This window comes from Podarcis bocagei (assembly GCF_964188305.1).
Source record: "Podarcis bocagei genome assembly, chromosome: 13".
Lineage (NCBI taxonomy): Eukaryota > Metazoa > Chordata > Lepidosauria > Squamata > Lacertidae > Podarcis > Podarcis bocagei.
The window spans coordinates 12621633-12640678 of record NC_138138.1 but is presented as its reverse complement, the minus strand read 5'-3'; the positions used below and the strand labels follow the sequence as shown (position 1 = coordinate 12640678).

At 46.4% G+C, this 19046-nt stretch overlaps 1 protein-coding gene across 1 annotated transcript in view; it reads left to right on the top strand.

Annotated features, from left to right (window-relative positions):
- The first annotated feature begins 14998 nt into the window (after positions 1-14998).
- The window catches only part of ACE (angiotensin I converting enzyme), a 55312-nt gene continuing 51264 nt past the window's right edge, over positions 14999-19046 (top strand). Inside the window, exon 1 of the mRNA XM_081166097.1 lies at positions 14999-15260. Coding sequence (XP_081022223.1) covers positions 15033-15260 — 228 coding nt within the window. The 5' untranslated portion in view covers positions 14999-15032. The remainder of the gene's footprint in view (positions 15261-19046) is intronic.

Below are 19046 nucleotides of genomic sequence, written 5' to 3'. Positions count from 1 at the left end.
TGAAAGAGGACCAATGGCTGCCAATGGATACTTGTCAGGATGACTATGTTCTAAGTCTGTGGTCAGAAACAGTAAGTCTCTGAATACAGTGGTACCTCTGGATGCGAACGGGATCTGTTCTGGAGCCCCGTTCGCATCCTGAAGCGAACGCAACCCGCATCTGCGCGGGTCGAGGTTCGCCGCTTCTGCGCATGCGCGTGACGTCATTTTGAACGTCTGCGCGAGCGGCGAAACCCAGAAGTAACGCGTTCCGTTACTTCCGGGTCGCCGCAGAGCGCAACTCGAAAACGCTCAACCTGAAGCAACTTCAACCCGAGGTATGACTGTACTAGTTGCTAGGAGCACTTTGTCTACCTTTGGGCCCCACTCTGAACTCAGCTCTCACCTGTGGCTCTTGGAAGCTGCTGGCATGCTGTCAACTTGGGAAGGCGGCCCATCTAGAAGAAGGAAAGCTCTGATCCTAAACCTTCACTGCCTTGTGAAGGCAGTGAAGAAAAGGCTAAGGAGTAAACCCTACACAAATTCAGAGTGGAGTCCCTAAGGTGGTTGGATGGTGCCTTGTACGCCTCCTCCTTCCAGCAACTGCTGCAGCCAAACTGGTGGCAAACATCTTGCTCTCGTTTCCTTTGGACCATGTCAGTGAGGCCGAGAGAGGGGTCTTGTTGTCTGGGCAGCCCAGGACCTCCATGCACGCTGCCCAGGCTTGCACCCAGAAGAAGTCATTTCACTGCTGCAAACTCAGTGATTTGATTTCACCCCCAGAGGCACACTCCATTGTCACCCGAGAGAGACAGAGGCCAACAATAACAATAACTGAAGTATTCATACCCCACCGGCTAACCGAAGTTTTCAAGGCAGCTTGCAATATATGTAATAGACAATAAAAAACACACAAGAATTCCTGTGCTGGGGAGAAAGTATATATAAGTCTGTCTGTTCCCAGTTCTCAGATGTTCCCGCTGCCGCCCTGCCTCTGAATCAACCAGATATGAAACTTTGATCTTGTTCGCCCATTGAAGGGTTGCAGTAAAAGTTAAGTAAGCAAAAGGGAAATCAACAACCCTAAGTCACCGTCCTTTCACCCTGGATAAAGCCATTCCTGTAAACAGAAGCAGGTATTTGCTCCTCGTGGGTGGAGGCAACTTTTCCGTAGATAAACTTGTTGCCAACTATCAGTCAATAAAGGGGAATGTAGCTGAAGTTAGACCCTATATTTATTTGTTTTTGTGCAGAAGGCTGGGGATGATAACAGCCTCTGGGTCTTGAGGGTGAAAACAAGCCTTTTTCTGCCCTGCCCTGCTTCCAACAACATTGATGGATGAGGGGGAAGGGCCTTTCCTTGCCTCTTAAAACAGGCAGCCATTGAATTGGGTTGGGGGAGAGATTTATTCCAATCTGTCATCTGGAAGTGGCTGTAGTGCATTATTGCCAATGTACTCCATGCAAGGGAGACAAGAGGCAGCAGTAGGCTTTGCAGAATCCTAGACTTGCCCAACAGCAGAATAGCTCAGTTGGTGGCGTATGAGACTCTTAATCTCAGGCTCCCTTCCCCACACTGGAGTGAAAACTTTCCTGTCACCCATTGACAGCAATGATAGAAGTAATGGGGCTTAGAACAACATTGAGTCTGATGCTTTACTACCAGAGCCGAATTTATCTTTAAAGTAGGCATGTGATTTGGGATTGAAGTATTACATACGCTGTTGTAGGCGTTGGCAGTGTTATAGGAATTCGAAGGTCTCAAATATAGAATAAATGTTGATAATTGCACAAGGTAAACGTACATACATAAGTATATAATTGCAGTGCTTTTTCTTTCTTTAAAAAAATGTTTAGGGGTTCTCTCATTTTCCTACTCATATTGAAATACTGCCCCTCAAGGAGGTCAAACTTACATTTAGAAAATGTTTAGGGGTATGCGTACCACTGGGTTTCTCCAGAAAAACACTGTATAATTCTATATCAGCAGCATGCAGTAAAATGGGATTGGAAGCACCTTTTTTTTTTTTTTTGCCTTGCCAGATTCACTTCTGACAGGCTATGAATGAGGAGATATTTTTTACATACTAGTCTTTTGAAATCGCTGGAAGGGTGCTTTTTAAGCATGCAGAATTCTGCTTCGGTCTCAGATGCTCAGAGTAAAAATAATAGTCAACAAGCAAGCAAGCAAACACACACACACACACACACACACAGCCTTTACACTGTGTATTGACCCCTCCCCCTCCAATCTGATTTGGCCCTTCAGAGTGGCCCTAATTTGACTCAAGATGATGCGACCTCCAATCTGATTTGGGAATCTGGTATGGACATGTGGTCAGAAGCAGGGGTGAGGTGGAGAAAAAGGCACATGAAGGCTGCCAGTACTCTTCCTCCTCCTGCCCATCTCACCACCAGACCACCATCATTTTGACAGCCCTGCATTGCCATACGTCTGGAATTTCCTGGACATATCAGGAATACCGCAGTTGGCAGTAGTGTCTACGGGCAGAAATCAGCATAAAATGTCTGGGAAAATCCAGGCGCGTGGTAGCCCTTGCCTGCAGTGCCGATTTTCCATAAGAATAGCTTAAAAACGGCATTTATTATTATTATTATTATTATTATTATTATTATTATTATTATTATTATTTGCAATTTTGCCAAGAAAGCCTCTCTCCAAATAAAAAAGAGCTCAACAACTTTTCTGTCTGGATTTTCGCTGTCTGAAACATGGCAACCCTACTACGGGTGCATCAGATCCAACCCAGGGTCATTCGGAACTCCCTCATCCCCAAAACAACGATATCTCAGGTTGACCTGAATCCTCACAGGCTAGCCAAATCTGCCGTTTCTATGAAGCAACAAAACTATAGTACAGTGGTACCTCTGGATGCGAATGGGATCCGTTCTGGAGCCCCGTTCGCATCCTGAAGTGAACGCAACTTGCATCTGCACGTGCGCGGGTTGCGTTTCGCTGCTTCCACGCATGCACGTGATGTCATTTTGAGCGTCTGCGCATGCACGAGCAACAAAACCCAGAAGTAACACGCTCCATTACTTCTGGGTCACCATGGAGCACAACTGAAAATATTCATCCCGAAGCTACTTCAACCTGAGGTATAACTGTAAATCTACAAAGAAACATGAGACCAGAACAGAACCTGGTACTCAGATGGCCAACAGACCTTGCTGATAGAACTTGGGTTACAAAATTTCTCCCCTAAAATTGAAATAAGCAGGAGGAGCACCTTTTAGCTCCAAGTGAAACCATCCACAATGGCAATAAGGACCCTGTTCCTAGAGCAGTGCAGGCTCAAACAAACACAAACTAAGTTGCAGGTAGTTGTTTCCAAATCTCTGCTCCCTCTCGCTGCTTCAAAATGCAGCTGCAATAAGGAATAGCTGTCAAATAAGTTTATAGAATGACAGATTTTATTTACCGTGTTCTTCAGTGATGTATTTCAGGTCAATACCCAGCTCTATATCTCTTTTGCTTTATGTTGTAATTGTCTATTTTCCTTTTACTATTTAGCATAAGTTTTGTATTCAGAAACCGAGAAATAAAATCTAATGATAAATAATGTTTTAAAAATGAAATAAAATTCAGCAGCAGAGACTGTCATCTACCATAGATGCTTTATTCGGCTTTAAAAAAAATCTCTTACTCCCTCTCTCTGGCAAGATCCACACTATGCAGTGGTACCTCAGGTTACATACGCTTCAGGTTACAGACTCCGCTAACCCAGAAATATGACCTTGGGTTAAGAACTTTGCTTCAGGATGAGAACAGAAATTGTGCTCCGGCAGCACAGCGGCAGCGGGAGGCCCCATTAGCTAAAGTGGTGCTTCAGGTTAAGAACAGTTTCAGGTTAAGAACTGACCTCCGGAACGAATTAAGTACTTAACCCAAGGTACCACTGTACATTTAATGCACATTCAAACACCACACATGCAAAGCATGTGATGTGACTTCCTCCAGAGGATCCTGTGAAACTAAAAAACCCCATGCAACAATTCCCAGCACCCTTAACAAACTACAGTTCCCAGGGTTGGGGGGATCCTATGAGCATTTGAATGTGAAGCTACCCCCTCTCCCTTCTTCACAGGCACAACGCACCTGTTTTTCACACAGGTTCCTTTGCCTTGGATTTCGCCCCACCTCCTAGCAAGGATAGGTGAACAGGTGGTGAATACCTACAGCTAAAGAAAAAAGAACATGGGAGGCTACATGTTTGAAGAACAGCAAGAAAAAAAAATACAAAGGCTGTAAAATTATTTATTTACTGGGAGGAAAGTTCACAACGTGCCATGTGAGTTATATAAAATTCTTTCCTTTGATTGGATGCCGTGAAAAAAGGGGGAAATAAATGTTTTTAGGAAGGGACATAGCATTTAGTGCATGGGTAGGCAAACTAAGGCCCGGGGACCGGATCCAGCCCAATTGCCTTCTAAATCCGTCCTGTGGACGGTCCAGGAATCAGCATGTTTTTACATGAGTAGAATGTGTCTTTTTATTTAAAATGCATCTCTGGGTTATTTGTGGGGCATAGGAATTCGTTCATTTTTTTTCCTCCCCAAAATATAGTCCAGCCCCCCACAAGGACTGCGGGACAGTGGACCGGCCCCCTGCTGAAAAGGTTTGGTGACCCCTGATTTAGTGTGTGTCATCCTTTAAGGAAATAATAAATAAGCCTTTGCAGACTAATTAAGAACTGTGCCTTACTTATTTATTGAAAGCATTTATGTGCAGCCATTTGTCAGGGCAGCTCTCTAAAGCAGGTTATGTAAGACATCAATAAACATCATTAAAAATGATAAAATAGTGCAATATTCACTGGTATTAAAGGTCTCAGATAATGATTACATTGAGGCATGCTAAGCTAGGGGAACATATTATGAGTGTGAGCATATATACTCAAAAGCAAGTTCTGTTAATTTCAATAGGACTTCCAGGTACATGTAACTGTTTTCCAGGAATCCCACTTCAGAAATACAAAATACCAGGAGACATTAGGGTTTCTTTAACCTAACAAAGGAAAGTGTTTAATTTAAGCCAATGTTCATCAGGACTTAGAACTAGAACCTGGTTTGAATGAATGGGTCTATCACATGGGGTCTCACAAATCCTGTTGGGAGAGACAGATTAGCCCTAAAGCTGACCTTTACCCTGCCAACAGGTCCTGCAGTCCTGAAAGCAAGCTTTGGGGTGCTCTTTTAACTTCCAAGTGTGCCTAAGGGAGTGCATGTAAACTTATCTCTACCTGAGCAATTATCTACACATACCTGCCACTGAAAATGGACATGTCTCAACCATGTCCTACTCCCTCACTCCACCTGCCAAAGATAAGATGGGGACACTGGGCTTACTAGTGAAGGTAAAGGGACCCCTGACCATTAGGTCCAGTCGTGGCCTACTCTGGGGTTGCGGCGCTCATCTCGCTTTACTGGCCGAGGGAGCCGGCATATAGCTTCCGGGTCATGTGGCCAGCTGCTTCTGGCAAACCAGAGCAGTGCACGGAAACACTGTTTACCTTCCCGCCGGAGCAGTACCTATTTATCTACTTGTACTTTGACGTGCTTTCGAACTGCTAGGTTGGCAGGAGCAGGGGCTGAGCAACGGGAGCTCACCCCGTTGTGGGGATTCAAACCGCCAACCTTCTGATCGGCAAGTCCTAGGCTCTGTGGTTTAGACCACAGCACCACCCGTGTCCTTTAGTAGTACATGTGGAAAGGATATCGGGGTCTTGGTGGACCACAAGCTTAACATGAGCCAACAGTATGATGATGCAGCAACAGCAAGAAAGCTAATGCTGTTCTAGGTTGCATCAACAGAAGTATCAGTTCCAGATCAAGGGAAGTAATAGTACCCCTCAGTTCTGCCTTGGTCAGGCCACATCCGGAATACTGTGTCCAGTTCTGGGCACCACAATTTAAGAAGGATGTTGAAAAGCTGAAACAAGTGCAGAGAAGGGCAACCAAGATGATAAAGGGTCTGGAAACCAAGCCTTATGAGGGAAGGGTGAAAGAGGTACAGCGGTGCCTCGCAAGACGAAAAGAATCCGTTCTGTGATTCTCTTCATCTAGCGGTTTTTTCGTCTTGCGAACCAAGCCCATTGATGGATTAGCGGATTAGCGCTATTAGCGGCTTTTAGCGGCTTTTAGCGGCTTATTGGCTTATCGGATCAGCTGATAAGCGGCTTAGCGGCTTAGAAAAAGGGGGGAGGATGGAAAAACCCCCGCAGGAACTCGCAAGACATTGTCGTCTTGCGAAGCAAGCCCATAGGAGATTCGTTTTGCGAAGCACCTCCAAAACGGAAAACTCTTTCATCTAGCGAGTTTTCCGTCTTGCGAGGCATTCGTCTTGCGGGGCACCACTGTATGTTTAGCCTAGAAAAGAGGAGACTGAAAGGAGACTGGTATTACAGGTTAGGATATTAATAGGCAGGATGTCAAATTGTTTTTATATGCAACAACAGCGGCAAGAGTATTGTTAGCCCAGAAATGGAAGCAAGAAGAAATTCCGACGAAAGAAGAATGGCAGATAAAATTAATGAACTATGCAGAATTGGATAAAATGACAGGAAGGATTCGAAACCTGCGGGACCGGAGATTTACAGAAGATTGGAAGAGGTACATGAACTATTTGAAGAGCAATTATAATCAACAAATTATGCTAGTAGGACTACAAGAAGTTTTGTAAGGAGAAATATACGTTACAAAGAAGAAAAAGAATAGAGATATTAGTTATGAGATTTAAATGTAATAGGGAAAGTAAGAAACGTATACTAAGAGATCAGATAGGGAAATTTCCAGGCAGGATTGATGGAAGTCAAAAAATTGTGTAAGATGTAAAAGTATGTTTAATTACTGTTGAAAATGATATGTTAAAAAACTAATAAAAATCTATATATATATATAAGAAAGAAAGGAGATATGATAGCTGCCTTCAAATATCTGAAGGGCTATCACATGACAGATGGAGCAAGCTTGTTTTCTCCTGCTCTGGAGGGTTGGACACGAACTGATGGCTCCAAGTTACAAGAAAGGAGATTCTATCTAAACATCGGGAAGAACTTTCTGACAGTAAAAGCTTCTTCAGTAGTGGAACGGTCTCCCTCGGAAGGTTGTGGACTCTCCTTCCCTGGGGATTTTTAAGCAGAGGTTGGATGGCCATCTGTCATGGATGCTTTAGTTGACATTCCTGCATTGCAGGGGTTTGGACAAGTTGACCCTTGGAATCCCTTCCAACTCTATGATTCTTTGATTCTATGATGATATCCCAGGGGGGCATGTATAAGTAATCTTTTTTTCTTGCCTGGGCCCAGTTATTATATGGACAATGTTTACTGCAGTTGGGATAAAATTATGAAGAACTGTATTCTGGGGCTTTGGGTTAGTGGGCGGAAGAAAAGGAACCCCGCCGTCACACCCCCTTCTCTCCCCCCTCCCCCATACTTGCACTGAAGAATACTTGGAAAGAGACTAAATAAGAAAGCTGGAGAGGGAGAAGATATTTGATGTGAAAAAGTGAGAAACTTAAATTGTATACACTGTGTATACTGCATTATACAACAACGGGGGAAAGTTTGAAAGGCAAGGTAGTGTGTGGGAAAAATAGCTTAATCTAGTTTGGCAGTGAGCGATTTTACTTTCTTGGGCTCCATGATCACTGCAGATGGTGACAGCAGCCGCGAAATTAAAAGACGCCTGCTTCTTGGGAGAAAAGCAATGACAAACCTAGACAGCATCTTAAAAAGCAGAGACATCACCTTGCCAACAAAGGCCCGTATAGTTAAAGCTATGGTTTTCCCAGTAGTGATGTATGGAAGTGAGAGCTGGACCATAAAGAAGGCTGATTGCTTTTGAATTATGGTGCTGGAAGAGACTCTTGAGAGTCCCATGGACTGCAAGAAGATCAAACCTCTCCTTTCTTAAGGAAATCAGCCCTGAGTGCTCACTGGAAGGACAGATCCTGGAGCTGAGACTCCAGTACTTTGGCCACCTCATGAGAAGAGAAGACTCCCTGGAAAAGACCCTGATGTTGGGAAAGATGGAGGGCACAAGGAGAAGGGGACGACAGAGGACGAGATGGTTGGACAGTGTCCTCAAAGCTACCAGCATGAGTTTGACCAAAATGCAGGAGGCAGAGGAAGACAGGAGTGCCTGGCGTGCTCTGGTCCATGGGGTCACAAAGAGTCGGACACGACTAAACGACTAAACGACAAAAATCTAGTTTGAAGGAAATATAAGGGTTGTTGATAAGAACAACAATGATAAACCTAATGAATTAATAAAACTACAAGGAACACAAATAGAAGCATTTACAGGAGCTAACAGAGCTAAACAAACTGAGGAGCTGAACAAAAAATGGTTTTCAGAAAATGCAGGTATCAGATCAAGAGGTCTTCTTGAAGGAGGGTTGGATGTCAGACTTGTTTTCGATTTGGAAGGGAAGCTTCATGTTTTATTTTAACTGAGAAATGGCAAAAAAGTAGGAATAGAGCATGTCTTCTGGATTACTCATGTGGCTGCAAAAAATATTAAGCTTGCCAGGAGGTGGTGTTAGAGAAGATGTTGAAAAATAAGTTTAGGGTGGAAAAATGTTCAAATGTTAATATCCATCCAGGGATATTAAGAAGAGTGCATAAGTTTCTAACTACAGTGGTACCTCGGGTTAAGTACTTAATTCGTTCTGCAGGTCCATTCTTAACCTGAAACTGTACTTAACCTGAAGCACCACTTTAGCTAATGGGGCCTGCTGCTGCCGCACCGCCGGAGCACGATTTCTGTTCTCATCCTGAAGCAAAGTTCTTAACCCGAGGTACTGTTTCTGAGTTAGCGGAGTCTGTAACCTGAAGCTTATGTAACCTGAAGCGTATGTAACCCGAGGTACCACTCTACATGCTTGGGGGGAAAACAGGGATGGTAGATATGGGGGGTGGGGGTGCTCTTTTAGTTAATAGTACGTTTAAGAATGAAGAAGCACATCTACTAAAAAGACAACCTTCCAAAATCAAAGGCAAGCTGTTTACAGGGGTTTTTTGTGTGTTTAATATCATCCTTTGATCTCCCCCATGAGAGATTATGGAATAAGTTGAATCAGACTACTATGGATAGTGTTTTTCTTGATCTAGGGTTTATATCAAATCTCATCAGGCCAGGCATATTGTAGTAATAGCAGTCATTTCTCAGTAGTAGTCTTCCATCTCTGAATTTGGGCAAGTATGCACCATTGTTCCCATCTTATTTAACTGATACTCCCTCAAATTTGTGTTCAGTATCTTCTCACCCTTTTAATTACCACCAAAGCTTACATTTTAGTATATGAATATAGTGCTGTTTTGATTTCGCAAAGCTATTTGGGTCTTCTACAATGTCTTGCTCACTGGAAGGACAGATCCTGAAGCTGAGGCTCCAATACTTTGGCCACCTCATGAGAAGAGAAGGCTCCCTGGAAAAGACCCTGATGTTGGGAAAGATGGAGGGCACAAGGAGAAGGGGACGGCAGAGGACGAGATGGTTAGACAGTGTTCTTGAAGCTACCAGCTTGAGTTTGACCAAACTGCGGGAGGCAGTGGAAGACAGGAGTGCCTGGTGTGCTCTGGTCCATGGGGTCATGAAGAGTCGGACACGACTAAACGACTCGACTAAACGACTAAACAACAACAACGTCTTATTTGATTTTGCAGATTATTGTAGAAATGAAATTCTAGCTATTAAATATGATAAGTCAAAGGTCATGGTATTTTTTTTTAAAAAGGAAGGTCAGGTAATCCTGGATTGTGGCTGACCATATAACAGAACGAGTCCATTCTTGTAAGAATATCAGGATTTGCTTTCGTGAATCTATCTATCTGGAACATGCAGGATAAATGAACAAAGTCATCATAGTGCATACGGTAAGAGGATTGCTTTTATTTTTATTCATAAAAAGAAGTCAACTTGTCCCAGCAGTGATTTCAGTATGCATTGCAAAAGTTGTGACTGGTTTTGTTTGGAACATTTTTTAGAGCTCTTTTGGGCACACGCAGTCTTTCTGGTACTACTTTTAATTTATGAGCTCACCTTAGCTCATTAGTTTGGCATAGATATATTCTATTCATTATTGGCTTCAAATTTCACATTACCTGATGAAATGTTATTACGTATATTTCTAATAACAACTTACAGAGCCATGGAACAGCAGCAATTGGAGTTATTTGGCAAATTTCATAATAATATTACATAATCCTGAATTTTTAACCATTATCTACAGTTGTTTGTATGACCCAGTGGAACTGTGTGTCCTTTTGTCAAATTTCATTTCTTGCATTCCTTTGTTTGTTCTTTTTCGTGAATTAAATAAACTCGAAAAACTTTTTTTTATGACTTCAAATCTTCCCCTCTGCCTTTCTCCTCTTGGCAAATCAGGTGCTGGTTGACTATTTTGTCCTGATGTAGGAGAATGAATGAATCAATGGATTAATTCTTTTCTGCTGTCACTGGAACTAGTGCAGGCCAAATCTATGGTTAAGCAGAGAACAAGAGACATAGATGTTCAAGAGTGGCATGCACTAGTCAGTGGGCTATGTGCAGTCACTGGCCCTGACCTGTTCTGCTTTCAATAACTGCAGACTATATTTAACATTTTAAACAATAACCAAATACAGAAGAGCTATTTTCCTCACTCTGGTTAAATGCTTTACCTTCAAAGATTTTTGACAGGAGATTTGCTAGAGTTCCCTTTAAACATAAACGCTGCTGGTACAACCACTCAGAGGCTGAAATGGCTTCCCATGTGTTATTTCATCCTTGTTTTTATTAACCATCTTGTGAGATGGTTTCCTGATTGATCTTTAGAGACTCTTTTGAGTATCTTTCTTTTATCGGGACCAATACACTTCATTACTGAACTGGAGGTAAAATATCTGAATGTTATCAGTGCTCTTGGATGTGCTACGATTGATCATTCTTAGCTTGCCATTTAAATAATAATAATTGGTTTCACTGAGGCTGGGACTGGTGTATTTTATACTTTGAATTTTCTCTTGTTTTCCAGTTGACTGATTAATTCTCCAGAACATAGGATACCTTCTTGCCAGAAGAAGGGAATTAAACTCAACTGCCTCCCTTATAATTCTTCATCACTTTCATCAAGGACACCCGCCTATACTGTATGTGAGGGATGGTGGTTCAGAATTTATTAAGTGGACATTAAAAGAGCATTTATCACAATCAGTTTTAAAGGACTTTATAATTTGAAGAAAAATGGCAGACTGCTGAAACGGGAAAAACCAGGAGTGCCTTTCTTTCAGGAGACACAATTAGGGAAAGGGACACCCATCTTCTGCAACAGAGGTTCTCATACTGTGCCTTCGGACCACTGGTTGTCCACACTCCATTCATGAGAGGTCCATGGAGAGGTTGCAGAACAGTTAAGAATATCTGTATGCAATCCTGAACACACACACACACACACTCTCTCTCTCTCTATATATATATCTGACCCATATGAAATTATTGAACAGGCCCAGAATCCATAATTTTTATAATGATGTTAAAACACAGGCTGCGTATGTGCTTTGATTTGCAAAACAAAAAACGAAGTTTATTAAGCGGCCCACCAGGACTCCCACACCAATTTTCAGGGTGAAAAACCATTGAGAACCATTGTTCTAGAATCCATGATTTCAAAGGCAAAGTGTACACTGCTTTACTCAACACAAAAACAAAAAGAATGGGGAAAATAATAACCAAGACCTAGACTGCATAGTGTTAGACTCCATAGGAGATCCAGAAGGGCGCTTCATCCTAGTTCAGATAGTATTTAATGGGACAATTGTCACATTAAGAAGCATTTGTGTCCCCAAATATTAGGAATGTATCATAATCCAGCCAAGCGAGGGAGCTTTCCAACAGTCTGAGGGTTTTATGTGCAGGAGAAGAGCTGTCCAGATGTTTGTAGGACTAGGAGCCAATCTATGGAGGCTGTTATACTAGCAGCAACTGAACAATCTGGCTGCACCTCCCTTCCTGGTCCATAGTTCTTCCTCTCAAGTAGGAATCAGCCTCGGGATGCCTCTTGTTGCAGCTTTGAGACTGAAAGATGGTTTGGATTTATTGTCATCTCCTTTATTGAGAACCTGGCTCCATCCAGCAGGCAGCAGGTGGCAGCGGGTGGAGGTGGCAGTGACAGAGGCAAGGCAGCCACAGCAAAAATTTTGTGTGTGCTCGGACCCCCAGGAGTTGGCCTCAGTGGTGCACAGTTGGTACTTCACAGGTAGAGAGCTTCTCAACGAGCTTCGTGCTTCGCAATGGACACTCATCTTTTCCCATTTTCATGGTCTGACATCCTTGGCAAGACATTAATTTTTTCTTTCTCTTTTGTCACCTGGTTCCCCTCTCTCATTTCCTTTTAAGCCAGTTTAGCCAGTGGTATTTTTTTCCAGAAAAAGAGTTGTCAGAGCTCCCACGAACGTCTCCCTTGTTCTTTTATAAGGGCAATGAGAGGTGCCAGAACTGAATTTTGGTGAGTTTTGGCTGAAAAAAAGCCATGCACTGCCCACCGTGCTCTGCAAGCCGGTGGTGGCTACCGCCTTACCTCTGGTGCTCTGGCACCGCGGTGGCAACTGGCCCAGAGCCTGCGCCTCCACCATGGGGCCTCTGTTGAGCCTGCTGCAGCCATGGATGTACTTCAACAGAGGCCCCAACAGCAGAGGTGCAGGCCCTAGCCCAGCCGCCACCACAACACCGGAGCATACAAGCGCGTCGCGTGTCATGGTGTGGTGCCGTGACATCAGAACATTGTGTTGCAGTGATGTCATGACAGTGTGGCGTGATACGCATGCACTGGGCATCCATGGTGCGGGGCCCCAGTTGATGCACCTGTTATGCACACCAGGCACCTTTTGGGAACTGTGTTTGAACAAAGCCACCCAAAACCATCTTTGGACGGCTTGCAAAGGTGAGGTTCTCAGTGACTACTACTGAAGTACTACTACTACCACTACTACTATATCACCTACAGCATTAGAAGCAGTTGCTCCAGTCACTGGGGAACATAAGCAGGAGAGGGTCATTATGTTCTTGTCCTGATTGTGAGCTTCTCAGGGGCACTGGATGTTTTATTGCGTTATCAATATTTTGTTGGGAGCCACCTAGAGCGGCTGTGGCAACCCAGTTGGATGGGTGGGGTACAAATAATAAAATTATCATCTTCATCTGGTTGGCCGCAGTCAGAACAGAATGCTAGATGAGATGGTTCTTTGCTTGATCCAGGAGGGCTTTTTTCAGGTTCTTGACAGGGCCATATTAAGCATATCCGGTGCCGTGGTGCAAAGCTCCCTCTGGCACCCCCCCCCTTTCCCAGAGTTTTTTAGGGAGGACGACGCTGCCGGCGGGCCTGGAGGAGGCGGGCAGCAGCTGGAGGGCGGCTCCTCTGGCAGGGAAGAGGCAGAGGCTAGACTTAGTGCCTCCCGGCTCAGCTGGCCACTTCGTGCCACGGTGGCCATGGCAGACGGAGGCGCTGCTTTGGTGCAGCATGGCAGAGGCGGGTGAGGGCAGTGAGCTGATGCCGGGAGGCGCCTCTTCCCTGGTGCCCTCCAGAACTTGGCGCCCCGGCACCTCGCGCCACTAGCCTCTATGGATAAGAAACCCCTGGTTCTTGAATATGCAACTGGTGCCTCTGAGGAAACCCTGGAGGGAGGGAAATGCTCTCTCAGAGAGGTGAAGGGGAAATGATTGTGAGATACTGACTGAACACCTAGGTGCACACATGGTGACCACACTTCGCTTTACTTCCAGCAAAGATGGGAAAATCTGTGGCCTTCTGGATGTTACCGGACCAGAATTCTCTTCAGCCTCAGTCATAGGAGCCCAACTCCTAGGAGCTGAGGTCCCTTTCCCCCCTCCATAAAATATTTGAGCACCCCCCCCCATTAACAGACGTTGCCATTCAAATGGTATCCATGCACCATGTCTTGCAATGAATTGTGTGGGGTGGGACTTACCTTCCTCTTCCAATATCTTATTCAAGTTGGCACCCCTGGGCTTAGCCATTGCTTAAAGTCCTGGTACTCAAGTGCCATGGGGACCACCACAAAATGGCTGCCATGGGCAGGAGGTGGGGAAGAGGTGCTGGTACTGGATCCTGTCACAAAAGAAGCCCTGGTCCCAGCCAACATGGCCAGTGCTGGTGATGGCAGTCGTTCTGGGCAACACCTGGAGGGCCACACAGGTCCCCCACATCACCTTTCCCCCCTCTGACCCAATCAGTGGACGATTCCATCCGGTGCCGGAGGGGGGAGGCAAGGGTCCCTCACCTCACTCCTTCCTGTCCCTGGACCCTTGTGGCTTTCTGAGGAGAAAGCACCTCTCCCCCGTTGCTCCTTTGGTGCCTGCCTTGCCTCAGGATGTTTTGGTGTGTGCGTGTGTGTGTTTCCCGCCCTCTGGCGTCGCCCCCCAGGAGCGGGGTCTCGCGGTGCCGCCAGGGAAACCCCGAGCGCGGGCGAGAGGCCGGAGCCCAGACCTGGCGGCGACTTGGAGGCCAATTGGCAAGGCGAGGAAGACAGCGCTCTCTCGCTCGCTCCCTCCACTGGAATGCTTTCCTCTGAGGAGAGCAGGCGAGCTGCGTCCGGCTCGCCGCCGCTCTCCTCCGGCCGGAGAGCAGCGGGCTCTTCGAGGCGCCTCTTCCCGCCCTGAAGTCCCTTCTCTTCCTCCGGACTCCCACCCCACCCCACCGACTTCCCATCTCCCGGCCATTCCTGAGGACGGGCGCCCAAGCTTCTCCTCCAGCTCTCCGCGCCTCGCGCTCTCTCTCGCGCGCCCTCTTCTCCTGGGCGCGCGTTTGTTTTGCCCGTGACGGCGGCGAGGCATCGGAGCGGACTTTGGCAAGGCGAGGAGGGGCCGCCCTTGCGGCGAGTGCTCGGCGGCGGCGAGCCCCCGAGGGCAGCCTTGGTGCTTATCTGCTCCGAGGAGCGAGGCAGGCGCGGCCGTGGGCAGGGTCTCCGGGGAGCCGGCGGCAGCTTTATAAGCCGGCGCTCTTCGCGGGGACGGCCTCGTCTGGCGCCGAGATGCCTCCTGTCACCACCTTCCTGCTGCTGCTCTTCCTCAGCGGCGGCGGCGGAGGGGCGCTCGCCCTGGAGGACCCCCTCATGCCCGGAGAATACAACCACACCGAGGAGGGAGCCGTGCAGTTCGCCCAGGACTACAACAGCACCGGCGAGACGGTCTTCTTCGAGAGCGTCTCCGCCAGCTGGAATTACAACACCAACCTGACAGACTTCAACTCCCAGCAGCAGGTAAGCTCCGGCCGCCCAAGCAGACACCTGAGGCGAAGCCCCTGCCCAGCCGCAGCCGCAGCAAGCAGACTTTTCTTTTGAGTGCATCTTTCTCACTTTTCTGCGCCCTTCCTTTGGCCCCCCTTCTGTAACTTTGACACTTGAGCCAGGCTGAAAGGTCACAGCGCCAGCCTGGGCAAACAGGGGTGCCAACTTGAACAAAATATTGTGGGGCCCCCCAGGTAAGCATAGGCAGCCGCATGACACTTTTTGAATGGCAACGCCCATCAACTTTGTGGGGGTCAGCCCCCTCAAATGTTTTATTGTGGGGGGAACAGAAGCCCCCACAGCCCTTAGGAGTTAGCTCCTGTGGGGCGAAATATCCACCTTCAGTTGGGCCTAAAGCTCTCCCAGTGGCGTAGCGTGGGGGGTGCAGGGGGGGCGGCTGCACTGGGCGCAACATCTGGGGGTTAGGGGGCGCAAATCCACGGGTTAGGGGGCGCAAATTACTTGCCTTGCCCCGGGTTCTGACAACCCACGCTACGCCACTGAGCTCTCCTTCTGCCCCATAGGGGACAACTCCTAGGGGCCGAGGACCCTTTGGTCACCCCCCCAATAAAATATTTGAGGGGGTCGCCTCTCCAAAGTTGATGGGTGTTGCCGTTCAAATGGTACACATGCGCCATGTCATGTGATCAGTTCTGCAGGCGGAACTTACCTGTGTGTGTCCCCCACCCTCAATATTTTATTCACGTTGACATCCCTGCTCTACCCTGCCACAGTGAACGCAGCAGTTTATCTCCTTATCAGTTGCCTCTGATGCCAAAGTGCCAACATATATATATATATATATATATATATGTGTGTGTGTGTGTGTGTAAATTAAATATAATTTACAGTATATTAGTGTCACGGAATAATATCTGTTGCTTCTAACTTCAGGACCCTGGAGCAAATTCTGGATCTTGAGCAAAGCCTGGACTAGCCTGGGGTTTCCCTGTCTTCATGCTTTTTCCCGCTGCCTCCTGATCTGACCCCATCTTGTTCATTTTAACATAGAGTCAGACGTTCCCTGCAATGGGCTTTTCTGGTAGCCTTTATATCCTACAGTACCTTTTTGGAGTACTGCCATGACATTAAAGATAATCAGCTGTGGTAGTCAACATTTATTTTTGTATGCCCTGCCTTTGTATGCTATTTCTCCTCCTTGTGATGCTGTTGGTGTTGCATTTTGCAGACGGAGAAACTGAGAAAGGTTTCCCTGAGGGTACTTGTTGTTGTTGTTTAGTCATTTAGTCGTGTCCGACTCTTCGTGACCCCATGGACAAGAGCACGCCAGGCACTCCTGTCTTCCACTGCCTCCCACAGTTTGGTCAAACTCATGCTGGTAGCTTCGAGAACACTGTCCAACCATCTCGTCCTCTGTCGCTCCCTTCTCCTTGTGCCCTCCATCTTTCCCAACATCAGGGTCTTTTCCAGGGAGTCTTCTCTTCTCATGAGGTGGCTAAAGTATTGGAGCCTCAGCTTCAGGATCTGTCCTTCCAGTGAGCACTCAGGGCTGATTTCCTTCCCCCAAACTGAGAAGTCAGAAAACGCAGCGATGGAGACCTGTGGACACAGTTACACCTTCAAAGCTCATTTGGAGCTCCTTGTTTCCCTCAAAGAATTATGGGCGCTGTAGTTTCTCCCTCACAGAGTTACAATTCCCAGCAGTGCTTAACAAACTACAGCGCCCAGAATTATTTGAGGGGGTGGCTGTACTTCAAGCACCGTTTAACGGTATCGTGCGTTCTTGGTGCACAGCTATTGTTCCCCCCACTCGCTGCCTGAAGTCCCACGCAGAATTTGATTCCTCCTACTGAGGCGTTGATCTCTTGTGGCTTCTTCTCTTCCTGGACTGAGTCTGCATTGGAATGAGGTGGTGAGGGACTGGGGGGAGAGTGTAAAAACCAGTAAGCCAGGTAATTTGGCTAGAATACCTCTCTATCTAAAAGGGACGCACATGGCGCTGTGGGTTAAACCACAGAGCCTAGGACTTGCCGATCAGGAGGTCAGCGGTTCGAATCCCCGCAACGGCATGAGCTCCTGTCCCTCGGTCCCAGCTCCTGCCCACCTAGCAGTTCGAAAGCACGTCAGAAGTGCAAGTAGATAAATAGGTACCGCTCCGGCGGGAAGGTAAACGGCGTTTCCACGCGCTGCTCTGGTTCGCCAGAAGCGGCTTAGTTCTGCTGGCCACATGACCCGGAAGCTGTCTGCGGACAAACGCCGGCTCCCTCGGCCAATAAAGCAAGATGAGGGCTGCAACCCCAGAGTCGGTCACGACTGGACCTAATGGTCAGGGGTCCCTTTACCTTTACCTTTACCTCTCTATCTAATTGAGAACTAATTGGTGATATTCATTACTATAAAATATTGGTCAGAGGGGAGGATGTTTAGATAGAAGTTTGGGTGCTTAGGGGAGATGATAAGGGCTGGTGGTTAAATGGACCCAGCATGAACTGGGGTGTGCTCTGGTCCATGGGGTCACGAAGAGTCGGACACGGCTTAACAACTAAACAGCAACAATCCCTGTTGATCCTGCCGCATCTCAAATAAGGACATTGTAGGGCTGGAAAAGGTGCAGTAACGAGGAACCAGAATGATTGGTTGTGGTTCACTTCTCCAGTGAAGAAAGGTTGCAAGAGTGGTGACTTCCTTCCGTTTAGGAAAAAGGCGATTTAAGGATGGGCATATCTAGAGGGTTCCATAAGTCTGCGTGGTGTGGAGAAAATAGACGGAGATAGGATTTCCTCCCTCTCTCATAATGCTAGAACTTCGGGTCGTCCAGTGAAGCTGCTTAGTGGGAGATTTAAGAGAAAGAAGAGGAGTCTGCCTAGCTGAACTGCGGAACTCACTGCCACAAGATGTGTTGGCTGTCAGCTTTAGGTGGCTTTAAAAGGGGGTTAGACAAAGTCAAGGGTGATAAGGCTATCTATGACTGCCTCCTCCAGGACCCAAGGCAGCAGGGCCATAATTTGTATCTTGGCACCTGGAGCAAACAGTGTGAAATACTTATTTATTTATTATATTTCTGTCCAGTGTTTCCTCCAAGGAGCTCAAGATGGTGTACATAATTCTCCTCCCCATTTTCTCCTTACAACAACCCTGTGAGGTAGGTTAGGCTGAGAGTGAGTGACTGGTCGAAGGTCACTCAATGACCTTCATGGTTTGGGGTGGGTGTGTGCAGACTTGAATCCTGGTGTTCCAGGCCCTAGTCTGATGCTTTAACTCAGGCATATCCAAAGTCCGTCTTGGGGGCCTAATTAGGCCCCTGTGGCAGTTTATTTTCTGTGGTAATATCCTGGTAATATCCTCAACAACATCAATTCTAAAAAAAGGTCAACAACTTTGGTTGGCCCTCAAGGCCCTTCACCTCATCAAATCTACTACATTATACCAGCTTTTCCGTCCCTAAGCCAACCGCATATTTTACGACATAAAAAATTAACAGCAGCTGCGACAAATTGATAAACAAGTAAATCCATGTAATGTAGGCTATTTAATAATATATGACAGTATTACTAGAATAAATCAGAAAATGGAAAATGGAAGGAATACTTATTAGATCTCACAGAACACTAAAAAGAATATGGAAAAAAAAATCACAATATTATACAGATTTATTTAGGATGTAACCCTCCAAGGTTTAATGGCAGGGGAAAAAATGTTTTTCACTTGGCTGAAATTTATTTGTTCTGCAATTTCATGTTCAACTGAAAAGATTGTCATATTTGATCTCAGGTAAAGGTAAAGGTAAAGGGACTCCTG